A 25709-nucleotide genomic window follows, 5' to 3' on the forward strand; every position below is an offset into this window, starting at 1 on the left:
CACAGCTGCAGAGACACTGCTCAAAGGTTCTGACATCATCAGAGTCTAAAGGATTCTTCCTGGTTTTAGACCTTCCACTCTGAACTTTGGCTTGGAAAATGAGGTTCATGATTCACATCTCTTGTTTGCATCACAGGTCTCTGATATGATACTTCTTGCCATCTCTTGTTTGACCACTTCCAATTTGCCTTGATTCATGGACCTGACATTCCAGGTTCCTATGCAATATTGCTTTTTATAGCATCAGACCTTGCTTCTATCACCAGTCACATCCACAGCTGGGTATTCTTTTTGCTTTGACTCCATCCCTTCATTCTTTCTGGAGTTATTTCTCCACTGATCTCCAGTAGCATATTGGGTACCTACTGACCTGGGGAGTTCCTCTTTCAGTATCCTATCATTTTGCCTTTTCATACTGTTCATGGGGTTCTCAAGGTAAGAATACTGAAGTGGTTTGCCATTCCCTTCTCCAGTGGACCACATTCTGTCAGATCTCTCCACCATGACCCACCTGTCTTGGGCATGGCTTAGTTTCATTGAGTTAGACAAGGCTGTGGTCCTAGTGTGATTAGATTGACTAGTTTCCTGTGAGTATGGTTTCAGTGTGTCTGCCCTCTGATGCCCTCTTGCAACACCTACCGTCTTACTTGGGTTTCTCTTACCTTGGACACGGGGTATCTCTTCACGGCTGCTCCAGCAAAGCGCAGCCGCTGCTCCTTACCTTGGACTAGGGGTACTTCTATGCAGAGTACATCATGAGAAACGCTGGACTGGAAGAAGCACAAACTGGAATCAACATTGCCAGGAGAAATATCAATAACCTCAGATATGCAGATGACACCACCCTTATGGCAGAAAGTGAAGAGGAACTAAAAAGCCTCTTGATGAAAGTGAAAGTGGAGAGTGAAAAAGTTGGCTTAAAGCTCAACATTCAGAAAACGAAGATCATGGCATCCGGTCCTACCACTTCATGGGAAATAGATGGGGAAACAGTGGAAACAGTGTCAGACTTTATTTTTTTTTTTTTTAAGTGAAGCTAATGTTTTATTGAAATCGGTTGTCAAATCACAATTTATCCAAATGAACATAATGCTACATTGTTCTTAAAAGAGTGGGCACAAATATGGCACAGATAACAATCCAGCATCTATCAAAATACCATTTGTAAAGACTCTACTTATTTCGTGCTGTGTGTGAATGGGGATCCAGCATGTAAGGTTGACTCAAAAGCAGTCAATTCTTTTCTTGATACTGTGAAAACATTTCACTACTTTGCCTCAAAATGAAAGCACAAGCATCCGTCCAAACAACCGTAACAATTAGGAGAAAAGACTCCAACTTAATCTGCTCCTGAAAAAAACTTCCTTCCAACCTCCACCCGGGGGCTAGGAAGAAAAATTTCCCAGCAACAATGGGACATTCTGTATGTCTCCCCCACAACCCCCGCAAAAAAAAAAAAAAAAAAAACTTATTTTTAGCATACTATGCATAATAGGAAAGGGACCTATTTCAGAGTGATACTGAACATGTAACCTAATCCTTAGTGAATTTTAAAAGAGATGGAGCTTCTGATCAGGAATGTTATTTCTAGAGAGCTGTTTTCAAAGGCTGTAACTGAGGCAGCAGAAAGCTTCCCGAGACTTCACTGTGGCCGCATGCCCCGTCATATAATGTGTGATACAAAAGAATTGCACTACGCTGTACATTTCCTTAGACGTTAAGAAAAAAAAAAATATACAATAGATACAGAAGGAGGGTTACTTGAAACATACACATAAATACATAAAGAATGATACTCCAGTTTGAGAAGCAGACCCAAGAATTGCCAACTCCAGTTCCAGGCTAAGAATTGAGGACCTTGAATCAGAAACATTATATGGTACTGAGGGAAAATGTCAGTGTGGTCTTGACGAGAGGAAATGTTATCTGGCTGTAGCTCCCGATGAAGCCTCAGGATTGTCAGGGGTTCTCGGGAAATGAGCAGTTGACACGTCTGTTCCTCGGTTTCCAAAGTTCTGAAAGACTGGTCTCGTCAGCAGCATTCGATTTCTTCCCCTGCTTGTCTTCACATTCTGGTCTTGCAAGTACACAAGTGTAAGTGATGTTTTAGGATTCCGTGGCTCCAAAATCACTGCAGATGGTGACTGCAGCCATGAAATTAAAAGATGCTTACTCCTTGGAAGGAAAGTTATGACCAACCTAGATAGCATATTCGAAAGCAGAGACATTACTTTGCCAACAAAGGTCCATCTAGTCAAGGCGATGGTTTTTCCTGTGGTCATGTATGTATGTGAGAGTTGGACTGTGAAGAAGGCTGAGCACCAAAGAATTGATGCTTTTGAACTGTGGTGTTGGAGAAGACTCTTGAGAGTCCCTTGGACTGCAAGGAGATCCAATCAGTCCATTCTGAAGGAGATCAGCCCTGGGATTTCTTTGGAAGGAATGATGGTAAAGCTGAAACTCCAGTACTTTGGCCACCTCATGCGAAGAGTTGACTCATTGGGTAAGACTCTGATGCTGGGAGGGATTGGGGGCAGGAGGAGAAGGGGGTGACAGAGGATGAGATGGCTGGATGGCATCACTGACTCGATGGACGTGAGTCTGAGTGAACTCCGGGAGTTGGTGATGGACAGGGAGGCCTGGCGTGCTGCGATTCATGGGGTTGCAAAGAGTCGGACATGACTGAACAACTGAACTGATATGATACTTCTACCTTAGCAAAAAAGGAGAAAACTAGGAAGAAAATGTCAGTTAAGGCGAAATATTCCCCACCCCACCTCTGATTGAAATGTGTGGCTCTGGTCCTGGCTGTTGGTGTGGGTGGTTGACCCCGCTGATCTGAATATTCTGTTTCCTGCTTCGATTTGCTTGCTCAGGTGTGGTCAGGCATTAAGAGGGCTTTTCAGACAAAATGGGCTCAGCACATTCTGACATGATGCCCACCTGGGCTCCCTGAGGCCTTCCCTCTGGGCTGTGGGTTTATTTATAACATGATGGGCCTTGGGTGAAGGAGAAAGGAGGAGATTGTTTCTAGAAAACCAAATATGGTTACTTAAATCTCCCTATGTGCAACTCACCACTAGCCTCCAATAAACCTGCAAATATCAAAATGCACATAATAAAAAAAAATCACATTGCGAAAAGGGAATTGAGACAGTTTTGGTGTTTCACTGGGTGAGAAGATTCCGCATGATTTCTCCCCCCTGCAGTGTATTATTCTGCATCGCACGTGTGCTCAGGCGTAGCCCACTCTTTGAGACCCCATGGACTATACTCTGTCAGGCTTGCCTCTCTGTCCATGGGATTTCCCAGCAAGAATCCTGGAGCGGGTTGCCATTTCCTCCTCCAGGGGGTCTTCCTGACCCAGGGATGGAACCTCGGTCTCCTGCATTGGCAGGTGGATTCTTCACCACTGAGCCACCTGGAATCCCAGTGTACATTTTGCATACTACTACCTGATTGTGTCTAATATTCATGTGGGTCTGGATCACTGTTCAGAAAAATTCAAACCAAAGCTATGTCCACATGCATTGTTGAAATCAGCCAATCACCTGAAAAATTCATGCTTTCAAAAGCATCTTTGTTTGGTTATCTGAGAAGAAAATATCACATTTAATTTTCTTAGTTTTTTGTTTTAGTCTGCAAATGTCAAACAGCTCCAAGTTATAGAAACAAAAAAGATAAACATAATGTATATAAATATGAGAGTTTACTTTTTCTAACATTTAAACAAATAGTCATGGTCAAGATTCTATAATAACATGTTCATCTTTGATCTTTTTCTATATCATGATGACACTGACTAGGTCCTTAAAGATATGAGTGATAGCTAGTTAAGCAAGTGTATTCTAGTAAAACTAGAATTTTTAAGAAAATTTTGAGTGTAGATTTGAGTTTGGTTTTTAGTTTTCAGTCTTTTGACATATGGGAAATGAAAAATTGTCTTTCACTAAGGCAAAGGACTTTTCATGTCTGAGTTTAGATATCTGAAATACTTTGTGAACATTACTTAGTCCTTTTTGGTTCTGTTAAGACTAATTTCATTCAGCAAAAACCAGGGTGTACTGGTTTGTAACTTTAGAGAATTCCTGAAGCCGGGTATCATATTTTTAATTTACTCTTCAGGTTTTTATACTTTCAATCTGGTAGAAAAAAAGATAACAGGCTCTTTATGTGTATAAGATAAGAGTAACTATAGCTTGAGACACTCTTCAAAAGGGGCTGAAGTTTATGGAAAGTGGCTGTGGTTTTGAGAATTATTTTGACTTCTTTGTGCTTTGTGTTTGCTTTGTATGCATTTGAGTTTTTAGTTGCTGAAATTTGGCATCTATATAAGAGGCTGTTACTGTGCTGGGAGGGATTGGGGGCAGGAGAAGAAGGGGACAACAGAGGATGAGATGGCTGGAAGGCATCACCGACTCAATGGACGTGAGTCTGAGTGAACTCCGGGAGTTGGTGATGGACGGGGAGGCCTGGCGTGCTGTGATTCATGGGGTTGCAAAGAGTCGGACATGACTGAGCGACTGAACTGAACTGACCTGTGTGTGTAAATAGAACGTGTGGGTCGAATGCTTGCCATTGTGGATGGTGAAAGGACAGTTTATGATTTACAAAGACGGAAAAGCTCAATAAAGATCTATATTGAAGATCTGGTGCAATAGAAAGCTATAGATACACAGGCTTCATGCAAATGAACAGAATCAATGACATGAGGAGAAAATTGACTTCTCTGGTAGGAAGATGTTTTCCAAATGTCAGCAAGGACAATGTTGTTGCCTTTCCTCTGCCCTCAGGAGGCTAAGGACTCTTCTACCTGAGGCCCCAGGACCCAGCCTGAGCTTAACTGGACCATGGTGGTACCACAGACATGCTCTCCTGATCCATTTCTAGCCTGCTGGACTGCATTGGCTAGACACCTTGTCTGGTTTCGTTGTATCTCCTAGGCACCTAGTACAAACCAGACACAGAATAAAGTGCTCAGTTCAGTTCAGTTCCGTCCCCCAGTCGTGTCCAACTCTTTGCAGCACGCCAGGCCTCCCTGTCCATCACCAACTCCCGGAGCTTACACAAACTCATGTCTATTGAATCAGTGATGCCATCCAACCATCTCATCCTCTGTCATCCCCTTCTCCTCCTGCCTTCAATCTTTCCCAGCATCAGGCTCTTTTCCAGTGAGTCAGTTCCTCTCATCAGGTGGCCAAAGTATTGGAGTTTCAGCTTCAGCATCAGTCCTTCCAGTGAACACCCAGGACTGATCTCCTTTAGGATGGACTGGTTGGATCTCCTTGCAGTCCAAGGGACTCTCAAGAGTCTTCTCCAACACCACAGTTCAAAAGCATCAATTCTTTGGCACTCAGCTTTCTTCACAGTCCAACTCTCACATCCATACATGACTACTGGAAAAACAATAGCCTTGACTAGATGGACCTTTCTTGGCAAAGTAATGTCTCTGCTTTTTAACATGCTGTCCAGATTGGTCATAACTTTTCTTCCAAGGAGCAAGCGTCTTTTAATTTCATGGCTGCAGTCACCATCTGCAGTGATTTTGGAGCCCCCCCAAATAAAGTCTGTCACTGTTTCCACTGTTTCCCCAACTATTTGCCATGAACTGATGGGACCAGATGCCATGATCTTAGTTTTCTGAATGTTGAGCTTTAACTCTCCTCTTTCACTTTCATCAAGAGGCTCTTTAGTTCCTTTTCACTTTCTGCCATAAGAGTGGTGTCATCTGCATATCTGAGGTTATTGATATTTCTCTTGGCAATGTTGATTCCAGCTTGTGCTTCCTCCAGCCCAGCATTTCTCATGATGTACTCTGCATAGAAGTTAAATGAGCAGGGTGACAATATACAGCCTTGATGTACCTCTTTCCCTATTTGGAACCAGTCTGTTGTTCCATGTCCAGTTCTAACTGTTGCTTCCTAACCTGCATACAGATTTCTCAGGAGGCAGGTCAGGTGGTCTGGTATTCCCATCTCTTGAAGAATTTTCCACAGTTTGCTGTGATCCACACAATCAAAGGCTTTGGCATAGTCAATAAAGCAGAAGTAGATGTTTTTCTGGAACTCTCTTGCTTTTTTGATGATTCAAAAAATGTTGGCAGTTTGATCTCTGGTTCCTCTGCTTTTTCTAAATCCAGCTTGAACATCTGGACGTTTATGGTTCATGTATTGCTGAAGCCTGGCTTGGAGAATTTTGAGCATTACTTTGCTAGTGTGTAAGATGAGTGCAGTTGTGCGGTAGTTTGAGCATTCTTTGGCATTGCCCTTCTTTGGGCCTGGAATGAAAAACTGACCTTTTCCAGTCCTGTGGCCACTGCTGAATTTTCCAGATTTGCTGGCATATTGAGTGCAGCACTTTCACAGCATCACCTTTTAGGATTTGAAATAGCTCAACTGGAATTCCTGGAAGAGGAAATAGCAACCCACTCCAGTATTCTTGCCTAGAGAATCCCGTGGACAGAGGAGCCTGGTGGGCTGCTGTCATAGGGTCTCACAGAGTTGGACACAACTGAAGTGACTTAGCGTGCATGCTTGCATTGGAGAAGGAAATGGCAACCCACTCCAGTATTCTTGCCTGGAGAATCCCAGGGACAGGGGAGCCTGGTGGGCTGCCATCTATGGGGTCACATAGAGTTGGACACGACTGAAGCAACTTAGCAGCAGCAGCAGCAGCAACTGGAAATCCATGACCTCCACTAGCTTTGTTCATAGTGATGCTTCCTAAGGCCGCCTTGACTTCACATTCCAGGATGTCTGGCTCTAGGTGAGCGATTACACCATCGTGATTATCTGGGTCATGAAGATCTTTTTTGTACAGTTCTTCTGTGTATTCTTGCCACCTCTCCTTAATATCTTCTGCTTCTGTTAGGTCCATACCATTTCTGTCCTTTATCGAGACCATCTTTGCATGAAACGTTCCCTTGGTATTTCTGATTTTCTTGAAGAGATCTCTAGTCTTTCCCATTCTATTGTAGGTGCTCAATAAATGTCTATTAAATTAATATGTCTTAATGGCAAAAAAAATCTTTTTGTAAGGATCATTTATATATTCATCTTATTCCCCACCTCACAATGACCGTTGTAGTTAAATTTTTGTTTCAGATAGCATTCTCCATTTTCGCTTAGAGGAACTGAAACAAAAAATGGAAATTTTATTATTTAAAATTCACAGAATTCAACAAGTTGTTTGGTAAGTTTGTGATGCTTATACTTCTGAAGTTTGAGCTTAAAACTGTGTTGAGACATTTGGGGTACCTTGTATATTGTCAAAGAAGGTACCCTAACAGCTGATGTTTATTAAGTACTTACTATGTCTTAGGTGGCTAACCCTCTTGGTTTCTATAAAGATCCTGACGGGTAAATACTGTTATTGTCCTTTTTATATCTGGGGAGGCAAAAGCACTGATAGGGTAAGTAACTCGCCCACCGCCAGCCGGCACGTGGCCGAGCCAGGATTCGAACCCGGGATATCTGTCGAGGCTGCACCTCTGACCCTAAGGCTGCCTCTGGGAATGACTGGCTTGAAGGAGGTATTTGTTGATGGATCGCATGTACCCTGGCAGGCCCGTCCCTTACTGAAGACATTGCATAGCCCTGTGTAGAAGTGGCAAGTCGTCTGTATCAGCAGAGGCCATAAATCAAACGTGGTGAGCTGTAGGAGACTCAAGAGCCCGTTTTCTTGTCATCGAAAATTGCACGCATACTTTCTGAAGTTCTCCTAGAGCTGGCATGTTGGCTTGTAAACATTCATGGACGCGTTGAACACAGCGGGCGTTTGGATTTTATGGCGGAAGTGACTCTGGAAGCGGTTGTCATCTCTGCGTCAGCCGGAGCCCAGCAGCTCCGAGTGTGGTCCCCGGGAGTCCTGGAGGACAGAGCTGTTTTCAAAATAATACTGAGACCTCTCTTACCTTTTTTTCCCACTCTTTTACGAGCCCCTGGTGGGATTTTCCACAGGTTACGTGATGTATGATAACATCATCACTAGTTAATGTGTGCTCAGATACCCTTGTTTTTGAATTTTTCTAATATTATAAATATCACTAGATATAATTCATATAAACAAAAACTCTTTGGGACTCTCCCAGAATTAAATTTTTTTTTTTTTTGGCTATGCTGGGTTTGCTCTGTGGTGCGTGGGTGTCTTTAGTTGCATTGCATGGGTTTAGCTGCCCTGCCGCGTGTGGGAGATTTTAGTTCCCTGACCAGGGACCAAACCTGGGTCCCCTGCATTGGAAGGTAAATTCTTAAGCACTGGACCACCTGGGAAGTCCCTCCCAGAAATTTTAAGACTGAAAAAATGATTCCTTTTTTCTTAGAGTTCTCAGTGGAGGGTGGTTATTGTTTTTTGTAATAAACGTATTCCAAATCTGAGTCTGCAATCCTTTTCAGGGTGTTAGCAGTTCGGCAAAATGAGATTTGTCTTCGGAAGACAAAACCATTCTTCCCTTTTGAGTTGCTTGCATCTTTAGAAGAATCCCTAAGCCCTGAGCAACGTATTTCCTAAAAGAAAGGGTGTTCTTTCTCCCTTGGTTCTCTGATGATTGGGTCCTCTTTCTAACTTGCAGCGTGCCCGACCCTCGTTACTGTGATTGTTAACAAGGCAGCCTGCTGAGCGCCAGAACCCATTTTTCTGTGTGATCGAAACTAAGCGGCATCCCTCCTTCCTGACCTCTCCTCCACTCCACTTGGAGGCTTTGAGAATTAGCTGCTCGTAGATTAAGTGCCCTTAATCAGTTCATCTTACATTACAACGTGAAGTTTCTCTCCTGTTCTGCAGAGGGCTTGATTTTCATTTGATATCTGTGATCATAAGAATAGTAAGTGGATTCCGAGGAAATTTCATGACGAGGAATAATAATGCAGAGACGGGGTGGAGATTGTGGGGATGTGGAGCTAATTGATTAGTTTAGAATCTTCTAATTTCCATGAGGAGTGGAGGAGCCCAATTTGTCTTTCTTCTCCTTGGCATGGCATTCTCACAGATTGTCTGATGTTTCATTAGCATCTCGACACCACAGCTGATGTCTAATTCTGTTGAGTAGGAATATCCATTGTGTTTTTGCCATGTGCATTTATTACTTCATGATTAGATTATTTGGACTCGATTAGCTGATTGTCTGAGAGCTGGGGAGTGAACTCAGAGGGGAGAAGACCTCTTGGGGTCCTAAATTTTCAGTGTCACTGGTCTTTTGAACACAGTGGACAGCTCCTGCCCCGGTGCTAACAGACTGGACTTTGGGGGCCATAAATGCCTGGTGTGAATGCCCTCTCCTAATGAAACTTTTGGGCAGAATGCTCCCTTCCTCAGAATTTTCCTCGTCCTGACGTGTGGTCAGCTTCATTGTTTCCTGTCCATCATCCCTGGTTCCTCGCCTGGTTCCAGGGTTAATTTGCACGCTTGTCATCCTGGGGTTTTTATTTTCCTGCCCCTGACCTGTGTATGGAGACTCTTTCCGGTGGATTTGAAAACCACTAGCTTCTAGTGTGAGGACCTTCACACCCGCACGCAGAGCTCAGGCGACCAAATGGTGTTCGTTTGCCAAATAAGCCTCTTTGGCGTCCCCCGCCCCCTAAAAATAACATCACTCCTGCAAGTGAGAGTCGCAGGAAGTCATCACAGGGCAAGTTCGCCTCACGGCCCCTCCGCAGCCGAGCAAACCTGGGTGACCAAACGGAGCCAAACCAAACCAAGCCACAGGGGTGGCTCCCGTGGACGCTTCTGCGCCTGCTCCCCAAGCCTGGTGGTACCCGGTCCCCGCCTGGGGGCTCCATCACTCGCCCAGACCAGGTGGTCCTGGAGGCAGGACTGTGCCCAGCAGCCTTGGTTTGTCAGGCAGTCTTGCCTCATCCCTGGAGGCCCAGGGTCTCGGGAGGAGGCGTGCTGCAGAGGAAGAGGCGGTTTCACCCATCTGTCCTTCGCAGTGATGGACTCTGTGCTCGCTGGGTCCTGATTCATCATGTTTGTCTGCTGAGTACTTGTTGAGTTCTGGTTATTAGCTGGGCAGAGGAGAGCCGGTTGCAGAGGGACCAAATGGGCAAGATGAGGTCCCGGCCGCTCTCAGAGACGCCCTAGAAGCTGCGGGTGCTCCAGGTGGTGTCTGGAGGGAGACAGCCATGGGGGAGGCTGAGGAAGCGTCTTCTAGAAAGAGCCGTGAGGGCCCGGAGGATTCTCAGGGGCAGACAGGGAACTGGGGAGGGGAAGGGCGGGAAGCAGGGCCTTGTCCGCCTGCATGGATTCGCGTTCTGCCACCGCATAGACATCACCCATCGACCAGGAGCTGTTTCCTGTGAGCTCAGTCTTGGCCCCACAGTCCTTTCCAGAACACGACTCCTGAAGCCTCATAAAGAATCCTTCTCGAGCAGAGGGAGCCAGGGAAGCCAGTGGCCTAAGCTGTTGAGATGCAGCTCTGACCCGGTGCTTGGGGTGGGACCTGGGGATCTACCCCACCCCCGGGGGCGATTCTGCTGGGGAATAGGCCTTGACCACCCAGGAGGCAGTGTCCCTGATGGCTTAGCTGGTAAAGAAGTTGCCTGCAATGTGGGAGACCTGGGTTCGATCCCTGGGTCAGGAAGATCTCCTGGAGAAGGGATAGGCTACCCACTCCAGGATTCTTGAGCTTCCTTGGTGGCTCAGCTGGTAAGGAATTTGCCCACAATGCAGGAGGCCTGGGTTCGATCCCTGGGCTGGGAAGATCCCCTGGAGAAGGGAAAGGCTACCCACTCCAGTATTCTGGTCTGGGAGAATTCCACAGACAGTCCACGGGGTTGCGAAGAGTTGGACTCGACTGAGCGACTTTCACTTCCACGCTTGTACTCAGGACTACCTTCCTGGAAGGTTCAGTGTACCGTAAACTGTGCACACTTTACTTTTGTTTATATGCAAAGCGGAGTGAAATTCTAGGCTTCAATAATTAGAGCCAGGCTTTTCCTCTACCAAGAATGTCCAATAGTATAGACGACCTTATCTGCAGAACAGAAATAGAGACACAGACAGAGGAGAATCGTAGGAACACCAAAGCGGGAGTAGCGGTGCGGGGAGTTGGGAGGCGGGGAGTGACATGCACACACTCCTGTGTACAGACCAGGTCAGTAACCAGAACCCACTGTAGGGCTCAGGGAGCTCTCCTCCGTGCTCTGTGGTGACCTAAATGGGAAGGAGACCCCCAAAAAGAGGGGATGTATGTGCACATATAACTTATACACTTTCCTGTGTAGCAGAAACCAGCACAACATTGTAAAGCAACTATACTCCAATAAAAATTAAATAGAAATAAATTTTTATCAATGTATATTTTTGAGGTACAAAAGAATAAAGCACATACTCCAGGTTATTCTATTATTTAAAAAAAAATAAGACTGTCCAGTAGGATTTTCAAAAATTGTGTGGCGATCAGGAGAGTTCTTAGTGTCTACCCTGTGCATTGGAGCCATCCTGCTGGCCCCCGAAGTGGTGATGAGTCCCCCACCCCTGTGATAACTGATAGTACCCCCGTCTCCATAATGTTCCCTTGGAGACAACCATCCCTCCTGAGAACCGCTGGACCGAAGCGTGGGGCTGGGGGTTTGGGGCACTGTGCCAGCCTGTGCTTTACCCGGATTGTTAGTGTAGGCAGTGTAGGTGGAGGGCAGCCTGGAGGCAGCCTGGAGGTCAGGAAAGCTGAGGTGGGGCCGTGCAGAGGAGGGAGCCTCATAACGGAGGGTTCACAGGAGGCTTGGCAGGGGACGGCGGCCGGCTGGATGCAGGGAAGAGTTAGAGGCCGAGGCAGCTGCCGTGTCATTTCCGGTTTCGGGCCGTATCTCCCTTGGCTGTGATGTTGCAAACCGTGCGGAGGCGCAGGACGCAGGGCAGGCGCGGGGGTCGTGAACGGGTTTGTTTTGAACATGGTGAGTTTCCATCCCCCGTGGGGTTTGCCAGGGGGATTTTTCAGAACCAGCTTCAGGTGGAGACTTAGGAGTGTGGCCACGTGGAATCGTCAGGAAGGTAAGGGTGCTTGCAGCCACAGCACGGATGCGGCTTGCTTCGGCTGTGTAATTCCTCCTGGCCGGCTGGGGGCGGGCGTCACGGGGACACGGGCAGCGGTGGCCCTGCAGGTATTGGAGACCTTGACTCTGCTGTAACTCTCTCCTGGAGAAGGAAATGGCAACCCACTCCAGTATTCTTGCCTGGAGAATCGCATGGACGGAGGAGCCTGGTGGGCTACGGTCCACGGGGTCGCAAAGAGTCGGACACGACTGATGGGGCCCTGGGGGGAGAAACCTCAGTTTCCCCTTTTGCAAAACCAGTCTTTTAGAGTTAGAACTCTAAAGTTCCAAAAGCATGTGTGTTTTATGAATTGTCAAGAAAGATATTTTATTAGGCATTATTAACACAAGGAATCTGCAATCTAAAGTTGAATAGAGTTGACCTGATAGATAAGAAAGGTTATCTCAGTAGCTTTAGGAGAAAGAGGGCTCCTGGATGTCTAATTCATCCTCCTACGGGGCTCTGGACCCTGCTCAGACACACTCTCCTCCTGGCCCTCAGCGCACGTGTGCTGAACTGTTCTGGGGGCCAAGCACTGCCTGGCACCATAGTGGAAACCCAGTTCAAAGCACTCACTTATCTTAGGGGTTAGTCGTGCCACTTTAACTATAAATGGAGTTTTATATGAGCCCAGGCTTTGGATTTAGAAAGGATGCACGTAAGCCAGAAGCCTCAAAGTTCTAGAAGTTTGGATCACATATGCTTTTAAAACTTCTATGTAAAAAACAGACAAACAAAATTGCAGTACAAGCCCACCTCAGAGATACTGCAGTTCAGTTCCAGACACCACAGTAAAGCGAGGGTCGGAGTAAAGCAAGTCACACAAATGCTTTGTTTTCCCAGTGTGTACAAAAGTTATGATTACACTGTACTGCTGCTGCTGCCGCTGCCAAGTCGCTTCAGTCGTGTCTGACTCTGTGAGACCCCATAGACGGCGGCCCACCAGGCTCCCCAGTCCCTGGGATTCTCCAGGCAAGAACACTGGAGTGGGTTGCCATTTCCTTCTCCAACGCATGAAAGTGAAAAGTGAAAGTGAAGTCGCTCAGTCGTGTCCGACTCCTAGCGACCCCATGGACTGCAGCCTACCAGTCTCCTCCATCCATGGGATTTTCCAGGCAAGAGTACTGGAGTGGGGTGCCATCGCCTTCTCCGTTATACTATACTATAGTCTGTTAATTGTGCAAAAAGCATTATATTTAAAAACAATATACATTTCTTTTCTTTTTTTTATTTATTTTTTTTAAATTTTATTTTATTTTTAAACTTTACAATATTGTATTAGTTTTGCCAAATATCAAAATGAATCTGCCACAGGTATACCTGTGTTCCCCATCCTGAACCCTCCTGCCTCCTCCCTCCCCATACCCTCCCTCTGGATCATCCCAGTGCACCAGCCCCAAGCATCCAGTATCGTGCATCGAACCTGGACTGGCGACTCGTTTCATTCATGATATTATACATGTTTCAATGCCATTCTCCCAAATCTCCCCACCCTCTCCCTCTCCCACAGAGTCCATAAGACTGATCTATACATCAGTGTCTCTTTTGCTGTCTCGTACACAGGGTTATTGTTACCATCTTTCTAAATTCCATATATATGCGTTAGTATACTGTATTGGTGTTTTTCTTTCTGGCTTACTTCACTCTGTATAATAGGTTCCAGTTTCATCCACCTCATTAGAACTGATTCAAATGTATTCTTTTTAATGGCTGAGTAATACTCCATTGTGTATATGTACCACACCTTTCTTATCCATTCATCTGCTGATGGATATCTAGGTTGCTTCCATGTCCTGGCTATTATAAACAGTGCTGCGATGAACATTGGGGTACACGTGTCTCTTTCAATTTTGGTTTCCTCAGTGTGTATGCCCAGCAGTTGGATTGCTGGATCATAAGGCAGTTCTATATCCAGTTTTTTAAGGAATCTCCAACACTGTTCTCCATAGTGGCTGTACTAGTTTGCATTCCCACCAACAGTGTAAGAGAGTTCCCTTTTCTCCACACCCTCTCCAGCATTTATTGCTTGTAGACTTTTGGATCGCAGCCATTCTGACTGGGGTGAAATGGTACCTCATAGTGGTTTTGATTTGCATTTCTCTGATAATGAGTGATGTTGAGCATTTTTTCATGTGTTTGTTAGCCATCTGTATGTCTTCTTTGGAGAAATGTCTATTTAGTTCTTTGGCCCATTTTTTGATTGGGTCATTTATTTTTCTGGAGTTGAGCTGTAGGAGTTGCTTGTATATTTTTGAGATTAGTTGTTTGTCAGTTGCTTCATTTGCTATTATTTTCTTAATTAAAAAGTACTTTATTGCTGAGAATCCCCTGGCGGTACAGTGGTTAAGACTTAAAGTTTTCACTGCCATAGGCCCTGGTTAGATCCCTGGTTGGGGAACTAAGATCCTGCAAGCTGCAAAACGCAGCGAAAACAAAACAAGACAAAAAAACAAACTTTATTGCCAAAAAAGGGCTAACTATTGTCTGACAAGACGGCGTTGCCACAAACCTTCAATTTGTGACAAGTGTAGAGTCTGTGAAGCATAGTGAAATGAGCTATGCCCAGATGCATATCAGACAAAGGACCAGTATCCATCTTAGAAAGCAGAGACCTTTGCCAACTAAGGTCCATCTAGTCAAAGCTATGGTTTTCCCAGTAGTCATGTACAGATGTGAGAGGTTGGATCATAAAGAAGGCTGAGTGCTGAAGAATTGATGCTTTCGAATTGGTGCTGAAGACTCTTGAGAGTTGCTTGGACTGCAAGGAGAATAAACCAGTCCATCCTAAAGAAATCAACCCTGAATATTCATTGGAAGGACTAATGCTGAAGCTGAAGCTCCAGTACTTTGGCCACCTGATGTGAAGAGCTGACTCATTGGAAAAGACCCTGATGTTGGGAAAGATTGAAGGTGGGAGGAGAAGGGGGCGACAGAGGATGAGATGGTTAGATAGAGATTCAGTGGACATGGATTTGAGCAAACTCTGGGAGATAGTGGAAGAAAGAGGAGCCTGGTATGTTACAGTCCATGGGGTCACAAAGAGTCAGATACAACTTAGCAACTGAATAAGAACAACAACCCATCATAGACAAAATCTTACTGCAAATCAGTAAGAAAAAGATAAGCTGAGCTATAGAAAACTGGGCAGCAGGATTGTTAACTGAAGAGTCAGACATATGTAATTGTACATTATATATAAAGATTCTAAGCTTACTATCAACTAGAGAAACTCAGAAGAAAACAGCGTGATCAGTTTTCACCTACCGCATGAGCGACATGAGGAGATAGGCATAGGCTGGACTGTGAATGGTCAGACTGATGCCTAGGGCAATTTGGGGACTCCTATCAAATCTTGAGCCTGTAAAGATATTTGAACATGGGTGTTTGGGAACGTGTTAATAATGACACAAGGAGAGTAGAGGTGAATGAAGAAACGTTGTTCCAGAGCCACCTGTCCTGTCCCCCCCAGTACCTGGGGGTGCTCAAACCAGATACGGGTCAAACTCTTTGTGGAAGTCCACCAAGGCGCCTGTCACTTCCTGGCCGTGACCTTTGCCCTGTGCCCCCGCCTTCTGCACTGTGGGCAGGAGTCCAGGGACATGGAGAAGGTCAGCAGTGTGTTATTTGCATTTCCTCACCTGAATCAGTTCTCAGTCTATAAATGTCTTTGAACTGTGGAAATTTAACTTTGCAAACTGGATTTGCTTTTAAACAGTTGCTTTATTTTTGCTTGCCATACCCCGAAATGAGGCAAGTCTGGTTTCTAATGGTTATTTATAAGCACTAGGTAGCTATTCTTATTTTTCTGGTTCCCAAATTGTCGATTTCCTGGCTCTGAACGTGGTGCACACATCCAGGCGGTACTTTTTTTTTCCCCCCATCGTGATTACCCTGCCAAATTCATGGAAGAAATCAACGTTGCATTTCAAGGAAAGGCTTTGTTGTGCTCAGCCTTTCAAGGAAAACCCTGATCCAAGCAGTTGGCTATTGGTGGATCAGAAACAAACTCCGGAGCCTGGGAAGGGAGGCCACAGTTGTGCAGAAGCAAGGAGACGGTGCCCGTCGGTTTCTGGGAGTCTTTTGTTCTGATCGGCTGTGCCAGCTACACTTCTGTGGTGTAGTGGAAGGAGCCGTGGTGTGTAGTCCAGGGGCCTCGGAGACTCTTGATTCTGCTGCCAGCTGTGTCTGCAGCCCGTTGTTTAATACCGTGGGGGCACGATGTTACGGTCTGTAAAATGAGGGGTGGCTTGGGCGGTTAGAGAAACTGCAGAGTGTCGAGGTTAAAGGCTTTGGCTCTGAATGCCTGAGTGAATCTGAGGCCACCACTTACCAGCGGTACCACCTTGGGAAAGTTACTCAGCCTCTCCGATCCAGAGTCTTCTCATTTTTAAAGTGGAGATGGTAATACTGCATCTCTCATTAAGGAGGATTCGTGTAAAACACAGGAGACGATGTCTGGCATGAAATGTATGTTCAGAGGAAGTGGGTATCATTGTTACCATCGTTGTTAGAGGAAGTGAGTATTATTGTTACCGTCCTTGTTAGCGTTATTTCTGAAATCACTTCTGTCATTGTCTCGTCATCATCATCGTCTTTAAGGACTCTTTCAGCTAAAAAAATCCTTTGCAACTGTTCTCAGAAAAGCAGGTTAAAAGTAGTGTGAAAAGTAGAGGGAAAGGATGTCAGTGCTGCGGAAGGACAGGCCGCAGGCTGGCCAGATGGCAGCTGACTTGTCCGCAGCCTGACTTGAGCTGAGCTCCTCACTCACAGCTGTCGCTCTCCGCGGGGTATTTTCTGTTCCCTGTCTTACTGAATGGTTTGGCCACTCCCTCATTGTGACTGTTGAGACCATAATTGGTCAGTAAATCAAGAGCCTTGGTTTGTCCAGGGACTCATCTTTCACGTGTGTGTATACGCTGCTGTTGCTTAGTCGCTGCTGTGTCCGACTCTTTGGCGACGCCATGGACTGGAGCCCTCCCCTGCCCATAGGATTTTCCAGGCAGGAACACAGGAGCGGGTGGCCGCACCGTCCTCCGGGGGCTCTTCCTTCTCCTGCATTGGTAGACAGTTCTGTACCACTAGCACCACCATGAAGTTGCCCTAATTGCCCAGACCACAGTTCCCTTTGCTTTACAGACCGTTCCATGGTGTCTTCAGGGATCTGGCTGTGGACACAGAGCTAGCAGCAGAATCAGGACTGTCAAAGACGCCTGGGCTGCATACACACCACGGGTCTTTCCACCGAACCATCCAAGTGCATCCTTGGTCACTAGCCCACCCGTCTCTGCCTTCGCCAGCTTGGAGATGCCACCAGCCTTCCCCCCTGTAATTCAGTTCCAGGTTCCTGCTCTCTTTCTGCCTCCATTGTTTAGAGTTAAGACCTTGATCTGTAGTGATAACAAAGTACTAACGATACTCCCTTCTTACTGGGGTGTGGGAACTGGACATCATGAAGTTCTCATCCCACCCCAAAGGAGCCAGACAGGGAAGCCCAGGAAGGGAGCTGGCTCCGTTAAATAGGAGTGTGACCGCAGCGACGTGTTAAGTGCGTGAGGCAGAATTCACGTTTGTGCAATGTAACATAAATCACCCAGAAAAATCCAATCCAGGGCACTTCCACAGACTTAACAAAACAAACTGGAGGGTCTATTGATGTTTCTGACGTGAATAATCTCAGCCGGGATGCTGGCTGGCTGGCGGCCTCCGAGGCTATTTAAAGTTTTGCAAGAGCAGTGCTGCTCTGCAGGCGAGATGCTCAGTTTGAGGATCGCTGCCTGGCGGGGTGAGACTCAGGAGGATGTTTGGGGCTGCAGACAGGGTAGGGGCCAAAAAAGGTTGTGAACCCACTTGCTCCAGAGAGGTAAACACCTGAGGAGCTGGTGTGATGGTGTTACTAGGAATTCTCCAAGAGCGGATATTTAAGGGCTCAGGGACCAAACATCAGGTGTGAGGGCTTCCCTGACAGCTCAGTTGGTGAAGAATGCTTCTGCAATGCAGGAGACCCTGGATCGATTCCTGGGTTGGGAAGATCCGCTGGAGAAGGGATAGGCTACCCACTCCAGCATTCTGGGGCTTCCCTTGTGGCTCAGCTGGTAAAGAATCTGCCTGCAATACAGGAGACCTGGGTTCAATCCCTGAGTTGGGACGATCCCCTGGAGAAAAGGAAAGGCTGCCCACTCCAGTGTTCTGGCCTGGAGAATTCCACGGAATCGCAGAGTCGGACATGGCTGAGCTACTTTCACTATCAGATGTGAAAACTGTAAGAAGTTTTGCTTTTCCCCTCCAATTTGGAGTGGTGACAACGAGTAAGAAGAAAAGATTTAATGTACTTGAAGGTAGATGACTCACTGATCCCACACGTACATATTTCAGCAGCTTTGCCCCATTTCTGCGTGTTACAGGTTTATTTTTGGAAGAGAAGTGTCTGTACTGATGCTTGTGGCTAAAGGATGCTTAGTCAGGAGCTAAATTGGCAGCTTAATAAAAGCAGAGAAGGGATCATGTTTTTTTGTTTTTGTTTTTTTTTTTTTTACTGAAATCAGCTTAAATAATTTAAAACAAAAGGTTCTAGAACAAATCTATCCAATAGAAATATCATGTGAGCCATGGATCTAATTTAAAATAAAAGTAGAGGAGGGATAATGTTTTTTGGATTGAAATAAGTTTAAAATAAAAAATTTAAGTAACTAAATTTAAAACAAAAGGTTCTAGAACAGACCTTGTCTGATAGAAATGTAAGATGAGCCATGAATCTATTTTAAAATTTTCTAGTAGCGACATTAAAAATAATTAAAACAGGTAAATCAATTGTAATATCATCGGCTTAACATGTGATCAGTAAAACACTCCGAAATATTTTACATTCTTCTTTTTTCCACAAAGTCTTTGAAATCGTGTGTATTTCTCACACTCCCAGCGTATCTCAGTTCACACCAGCTGCACGTCAAGTGAAAAAGGGAAGCAGCAAGGAAGGGAAGGAACGTTAGAAAAAACTTTCAGATGCGTTATGAGCACTTAGATGCCTGTCAGGGCCTCACTGGCAGTCTCAAAGGCCACGCTTCCTGGTGGTCCATTTCAGTAAATATCGTTGGCTGAATCAGAGGAGTCCTTTTCCTGCCTGGTTAATATCCATCTTTCTCTTCTCGTGCAGACTGTCATTGATAGATGGCATCTTTCTGGGTGAAAACACGGTTTTTTTTTTTACCATGTTTCTTCTTTGTTCTATTACTTGTTCTATATCCGTTACCCATTATTCTACTTAATCTCATTCTCAGGCTTTTCCGCTCTTCCACTGAAATGCGTGAGAAGGCAGCTGGGAAGGATTTTATATGCGTGTGTAGACCCAGACAGCATCAGGGACCCCCTTTTTCAGTAGTGGGAACCAAAATGCCTCCTAAAATCAGTCTCCTGAGGCATCATTGACCGCCCCCAGTCCATGTCTTACATGGCAAAAAATGAACCAGAGATTGCTGAGGACAATTTTGCATGCAAATTGGTGAGTGGAGCCCATGTATACGATTTTCTATTTCCATGCACCAATTTGGGAGTTTGCACATGAACGCGGTAATTGTTCATGCAAAGCTGAAAATGCAGGTGTGAAGCCTTTTTTAGAGCTTGAGAGCTGTCTGGTCCTATCCTCATTTGAGTGCTGTTGAATCTTTTGTGATGTCATACACATAATTTTATTTATTAAATGCATTCACAATATGTGGAACTTTTGGTAAGTCTTGCAAATGGCTCATTGACTGTGTCACTGAATACGTGTCTCCACTACAGCAGGGAGAGGGGGCCCACTGGTCTGCATCGCTGGTGTGTCTGGGAACCATGCCTTTGAAACCACGAGTGGGCTTCCTTTGAGGGTAGACGTGGTACTAAGCCTGCAGAGAATGGGATTTATTCTGTTATAAACTATTCTTTCTTTCATGATTGAAGTACTGACATCCTATTTTTTTCAAATTTTGGTAACGTGAATGTGAACTTGCTCGTTCGTGTCTGACTCTTTGCGACCCCATGGACTGTAGCCCGCCTGGCTCCTCAGTCCATGGGATTCTCCAGGCAAGAATACTGGAGTGGGTTGCCGTTTCCTTCTCCAGGGGATCTTCCCGACCCCTGGATTGAACCCAGGTCTCCCACGTTGCAGGCAGACACTTCACCGTCTGAGCCCCAGGGAAGTTTGGGTAACGCACACACATAACATAAAACTTAGGCCTTTCTTGTATTTTTCAGCGTGCAGTACAGCGGCCTTAAGTACATTCAAATTGTTGGGCAACTGTCACCACCATCCATCTTCCTCCACTGAAATCCTATATCTATTAAACACCAGTTCCCCATCTTCCCTTCCCCAAACCCTGGAAAGCATCATTTACTGCCTGTCTCTATGAATCCGACTGTTCCAGGAATGACTCTACAACTTTATTTGTGGAGTGACTGAATTTTAGACATTTCTGTACGGAGAGCCTGTTGTTCTGGCCCCATTTGTAGGAAAGTTCGCCATTAGCGTATTGATTTTTTTTTATCTTTTGCCCTGTGGCATGTGGGATCTTAGTTCCCCAACCAGGGATCAGACGCACGTCCCCTGTACTGGAAGTGTGAAGCCTTAACCACTGGACCACCAGGGAGGTCCCTAACTGTCATAAACTCTTAAAACTGGTCTGTGTGCATGGTGAATTTTTATGCTTTTTGACAGTTTCCATAGTGTATTATTTTATATTATTATATTCTGAAATGTAAGGGGAAAAAAAACTCTCCTAAGTAAAGACTTTATTGACATATTAATGTAAAACCCTGTTATAGAGTGGAGGCCCATTATGGTAATGACTCAGGATAAAAAGAAATAGTAATACGCTCTTCTGTCCCATGTAAATGCCAAACTGAAGTGCACTTACGCCCTCGGGGCGCTGTGGGTTTTGGGAAATTTCTTTTCCCCCCATTTTATACTGCTTGTGGTTAAGATGCTTAGTCTTGGGGCCGTCTTCCGGCCACGTCTGCAAAGTGAAATTCTTGCTTTCTTCCTTTGCTTCTGTTGTCGCCTCAACCTTTGATTCTTTTCCAGTGGCGGATTTTCATGTTTGGGAATTCCTGTGAGTCAGAGCAGCTGGTTTTTCCTCCTTGCTGCTCTTGTATCTCCTGCTCCTGCCGGAGGGGGCAGAGGAAGCAGGGCTGGGGGGATGGAGGCGCGGTCCTCTCTGCTTGGGTGGCTGAGGGCAGGGTTGAGGGGCAGCCGCAGCTGGCACCGTTGGTTAGGAGAAGGTTTCCTGGAGAGGCCTGGCGGTGATGGTTATGCAGCAGTGTTAGTGTGCTTAGAACTGTTGAAATGTATGCTGAGATATGGTTACAATGGTAAGTTTTTATGTATACTTTACCATGATGGAGAAAATAATAAACTCCCTCTGGGTCTTACCCTAGGTGATGGTTTTCGAGGACTCATCACGGGTTCTGTCATCGAGCTTGTGGTGGTTCAGTCCATCAGCCGTGTCCGACTCTTTGGGATCCTGTGAGCTGCAGCACGCCAGGTCTCCCGGAGTTTGCTCAAACTCATGTCCTCTTGGTATCATCTTGGCTAATTTACTTGGAGCCCAGACTGTGCCGCACCTCCGAGTTTACCCCCCCGAGTGGCTGCAGGTGGCCGTTTGCATTGGCCTTCCTTTGGCAGAAAAAGTTCTAGTGTGGTCATGACGTGGGTGGTGGCCGTATCGGTCAATGGAGGAATTCTTCATTTAGCGGTGATTGTTAATGAGCCTTCTCCAGGCACTCGGGGTTGGCCAGCTTGTTGGCGAACAAACCCAGCCTGGAGTCTTGCCTGGCAGAACTTATTTATTGGGAAGGACAGAAAAAGATTAAATGAATAATTTGTATAATTAAAAGCAGTGATAAATGTTAAGCAAATGATTAATAAGTAATGATAAAAGCAGTGTCATCTAGCTCGTACGTGAGCTCCATATATAAGTTTACATTTTCCAGTAGCCACATGTAAAACAGGTAGAAACAGGTGAGATGCACTTCAATACATTTTATTTAATCCTCATATATTCCAAATATTGTCATTTCAGTGTGTTAGCAATAAAAAAAAAAAAAAAACTTCTTAGCCTAGGTATCTTGCATTCTTATTTCCATGCTAAGTCATTGAAATCTCACGTACACTTTACACGTGTGGCACACTCAACTCAGACCAGCCACATTTTCAGCCTTGAAGCTTTTATGTGCTGATTACTTTTATACCAGGTCTTGAGACTTTTATCGTAGAAATCCATATAGGGTCTCATTTACATTCTAAATAGTTTCATTTCCATATTGTTTGTACATATTCATTAGAGGCTGGTCTTTGATGCAATCAGTTTATTGTAGTCTCAGAATCAAAAGAGAACTTCCAGGAGTGTCAGCTAGAGAGCTGTCACGCTCAATTAGGAAAAAGGGCATAAAATACTGATAATCAGGTTCCCTTCTGACTCACGCTAAGCTGTTTTTGGGTCTGGTGTGAATGAGTTTGGTTAAAAGTTTGAAGACTTGGTAATCCTTTGTGTCTTCTCTATAAAGAGTACATTTAAGCATGTGAAATATTTTATTAATACTCTGGGTTCAGTTTCTAGCTGGTTGCTTTTAATATTTGAGTACCCCACTGTGAAATCTGAGCTTCACGGTGCCTGGTATTGTTTTGTTTTTAATTATTTATTTTATGTTAGAGTGTAGGCGATTAACACTGTTTAGGTGGACAGCAAAGGGACTCAGCCATACATATACATGTATCCATTCTCCCGCAAACTCCCCTCCCACCCAGGCTGCTCCGCGGTCTGTGGGATCCTCCCGGACCAGGGGTCGAGCCCATGTCTCCTGCACGGGGGATTCATAGCCACTGTGGACTGGCGACCCCCATCTCAGGACTCATTTGATGAGCATGGGTTGTTTCGTCAGTTATTGCTGGCTGACCTGTAGAATCCTGGGTTCGTGGAAGCTGGAAGAAGTGCTTTTAGTCCTACTGAGATTTCCCTCTTGAGTTTATCTGTGATGCAGTTAAGGTGTTAAGAATTGTGTTTTATGAAAGCAGGTTGCTGATTGCCTGGGGGCAGGGGAGAGAGGAATGCTGAATAAGCGCTTAATGGATTTGCAGTTGCCTCATTTCAGAACTAGAGACAGGTGAGGGTCGTATAACATTGTCAGTCAGTTCAGTTCAGTTCAGTCGCTCAGTCGTGTCCAACTCTGCGACCCCATGAATCGCAGCACGCCAGGCCTCCCTGTCCGTCACCAACTCCCGGAGTTCACCCAAACTCACGTCCATCGAGTCGGTGATGCCATCCAGCCATCTCATCCTCTGCCATCCCCTTCTCCTCCTGCCCCCAATCCGTCCCAGCATCAAGAGTCTTTTCCAGTGAGTCAACTTTTCACATGAGGTGGCCAGAGTACTGGAGTTTCAGCTTCAGCATAATTCCTTCCAAAGAACATTGTAAATGTATTTAAATGCCCCTGACTGACTCACTTTAAATGATTGACTTTATGTTAAGTGAATTTCAGTCCAATTAACAGAATATAAAAGAATACATAGTGTTTTAATGGTGTGGTCTCTTGAGTCTGGATGTGTGTGTTTTTCTTTCTGTTTTGTTTTGTTTCAGAAACATGAATTTGTTGATAAAAAGTTGACAAAAATTTGAATTTGAAGACCCTAAGATGGAAGTTTTATGCCCCAGATTTAGAAATGATACCAAAGACATGGGCTGCAAACCTTATTTTAAAGCTCAAATTCCTTTTTTTCACTTATACAGTGAAAAACCCCACATCGAGCAATGATTGACTTTTGTGTTTTGCTGAACTGCATCTACGGCAAAGCCAGGCAGATTGAGGTTATAGAAATGGTGGCCTTCAAGGGACTTAGAGGGAAAAAAGGATTTGGTTGAACAGTATCGTTATCAGCTTCACCTGAGCGGGCGTGACCCCCGGGAGACGGTGTCTGTCTCTCGTGTTGGGCTCCTGGTGTTGACAGATCCGCTACTGGATGTAAGTAGAAAAGCAGGGTCGGACTGTGAGCAATCGGGCTAAAGCAGAAACGATTGCTGGGCACGAACATGGGGGCTGTTGCAGCTGGGCGTGGCTGGCCTGCTGCAGGGACGTGGGTGAGATGTGAGGTCACTGGTCGTCGTGCATGAGCTTTCTTTCTGGTGTGGAAGCTGGTGTGTGTGTGTGCGGTAAGTTGCTTCAGTCTGGTCCGACTCTGCGACCCATGGACTGTAGCCCGCCAGGCTCCTCTGTCCATGGGATTCTCCAGGCCAGAACACTGGAGTGGGTGGCCGTCCTCCTCCAGGGGATCTTTCCTTCCCCATAAGGAAATTTGAAGCAGCAGCAACATCACTTTGGCTCCTCTGCAGATGTCTGAAAGGCCTCATTTCCAGGGAGTCAACGGGGCTGCAGAATGTTTTTGTTAAACAAACATAGTCATAGCAAAAGCAATCTACTTTATCCCAGGAGTGTTAAGAAATATGTGGTTTTGTGGATTACGCTTTTCCCCCTGTTTCATTCCTTTCTTTAAAAAAAAAAAATAAAACCTCCAGGAATAATGGTTTATTTATTCATACGGAATTATTTTCTAAACACTGAAGAGCAAAACACTTATTTCAAAAGACCTTTGGACTCTCATGTTACCTGAAATACCTTTCCAGCAGTGCTTTCTGCGTGTTGATTTTTTTTAAAAAGCCTGTTATTGGTAATTGAATGAGGACAAAGCAAAGATTTCCAAGGGATTTGAAATGTAGTTATGTGGTCCTAACCTCTTTGTTCATATCTCCATCAGTATAGAAAAGGGAGGAACTGGGGATTAACATATACACACTACTACATATAAAATAGCTTACCAACAAGGACCTCCTATATAGCACAGGGAAGTATACTCAATACTTTGTAATAACCTATAAGAGAAAAGTGAAGTCGCTCAGTCGTGTCCGACTCTTTGCGACCCCATGGACTGTAGCCTGCCAGGCTCCTCCATCCATGGGATTTTCCAGGCAAGAGTACTTGAATGTAAGAGGAAAGAATATGAAAAAGAATGTGTGTGTGTGTGTGTGTGTGTGTGTGTGTGGGTATGTATATATCGGCATTGCCTTGCTGTACAGCCAACACTAACACGACATTGTAGATCAGCTAACTCTGATCTTCAAAAGTGTGACATACACACACGATGGACTATTATGCAGCCTTCAAAAAGAAAGCAGTCCTGATACATGCTGCAGCATGGGTGAACTTTGACGAAACTGTGCTAAACAAGATAAGTCAATCACAAAAGGACAACTGTCATATGATTTCACTGTACTAGGCACCTGCAGTAGTCAGGTAAGCAAGAGACAGGAAGCAAGCAGAGGCCTGCTTCCAGTGCCTGTGGGTGTAACCTTGCAGACGTGGATGCGTCGTGATGACGGGAGAGGGCACCGAGGAAGCACGTCAGCGCCCGACTGGCGGTCGCCCCTCGGCAGTGTCACCGTCTGGGATGAGAAGGAGGCGGGGGGCGTCTGTCCTCCCACACTTATGGAATGCCCCAGCCAGACTCTGCAGCCCACCGGGTGAGTCGTGTCCTGACTGTGTGACCCCGTGGCCTGTAGCTCACCAGGCTCCTCTATCCATGGGATTCTCCAGGCAGGAATACTGGAGTGGGCAGCCATCTCCCTCTCCAGGAGATCTTCCCAACCCAGGGATTGAACCTGGGT

General features: G+C 45.5%; 1 protein-coding gene across 7 annotated transcripts in view; it reads left to right on the forward strand.

The window, feature by feature from the left end:
* RFTN1 (raftlin, lipid raft linker 1) overlaps positions 1 to 25709 on the forward strand; it is a 228674-nt gene that overhangs the window by 54584 nt on the left and 148381 nt on the right. Inside the window, exon 1 of one of the 7 annotated variants that reach the window (XM_086390763.1) lies at positions 11809 to 11985. The exons of the other annotated variants lie outside the window; for them this stretch is intronic. Within the exon in view, the coding sequence (XP_086246889.1) occupies positions 11886 to 11985 (100 nt within the window). The 5' untranslated portion in view covers positions 11809 to 11885. Of the gene's footprint in view, positions 1 to 11808; positions 11986 to 25709 lie in introns of those variants that run through there. 7 annotated transcript variants of the gene reach the window in all.

This window comes from Bos grunniens, chromosome 1 (assembly GCF_055505025.1).
Source record: "Bos grunniens cultivar Pamir isolate PY7600 chromosome 1, Bosgru_T2T1.0, whole genome shotgun sequence".
NCBI classification, from domain to species: Eukaryota; Metazoa; Chordata; class Mammalia; order Artiodactyla; family Bovidae; genus Bos; species Bos grunniens.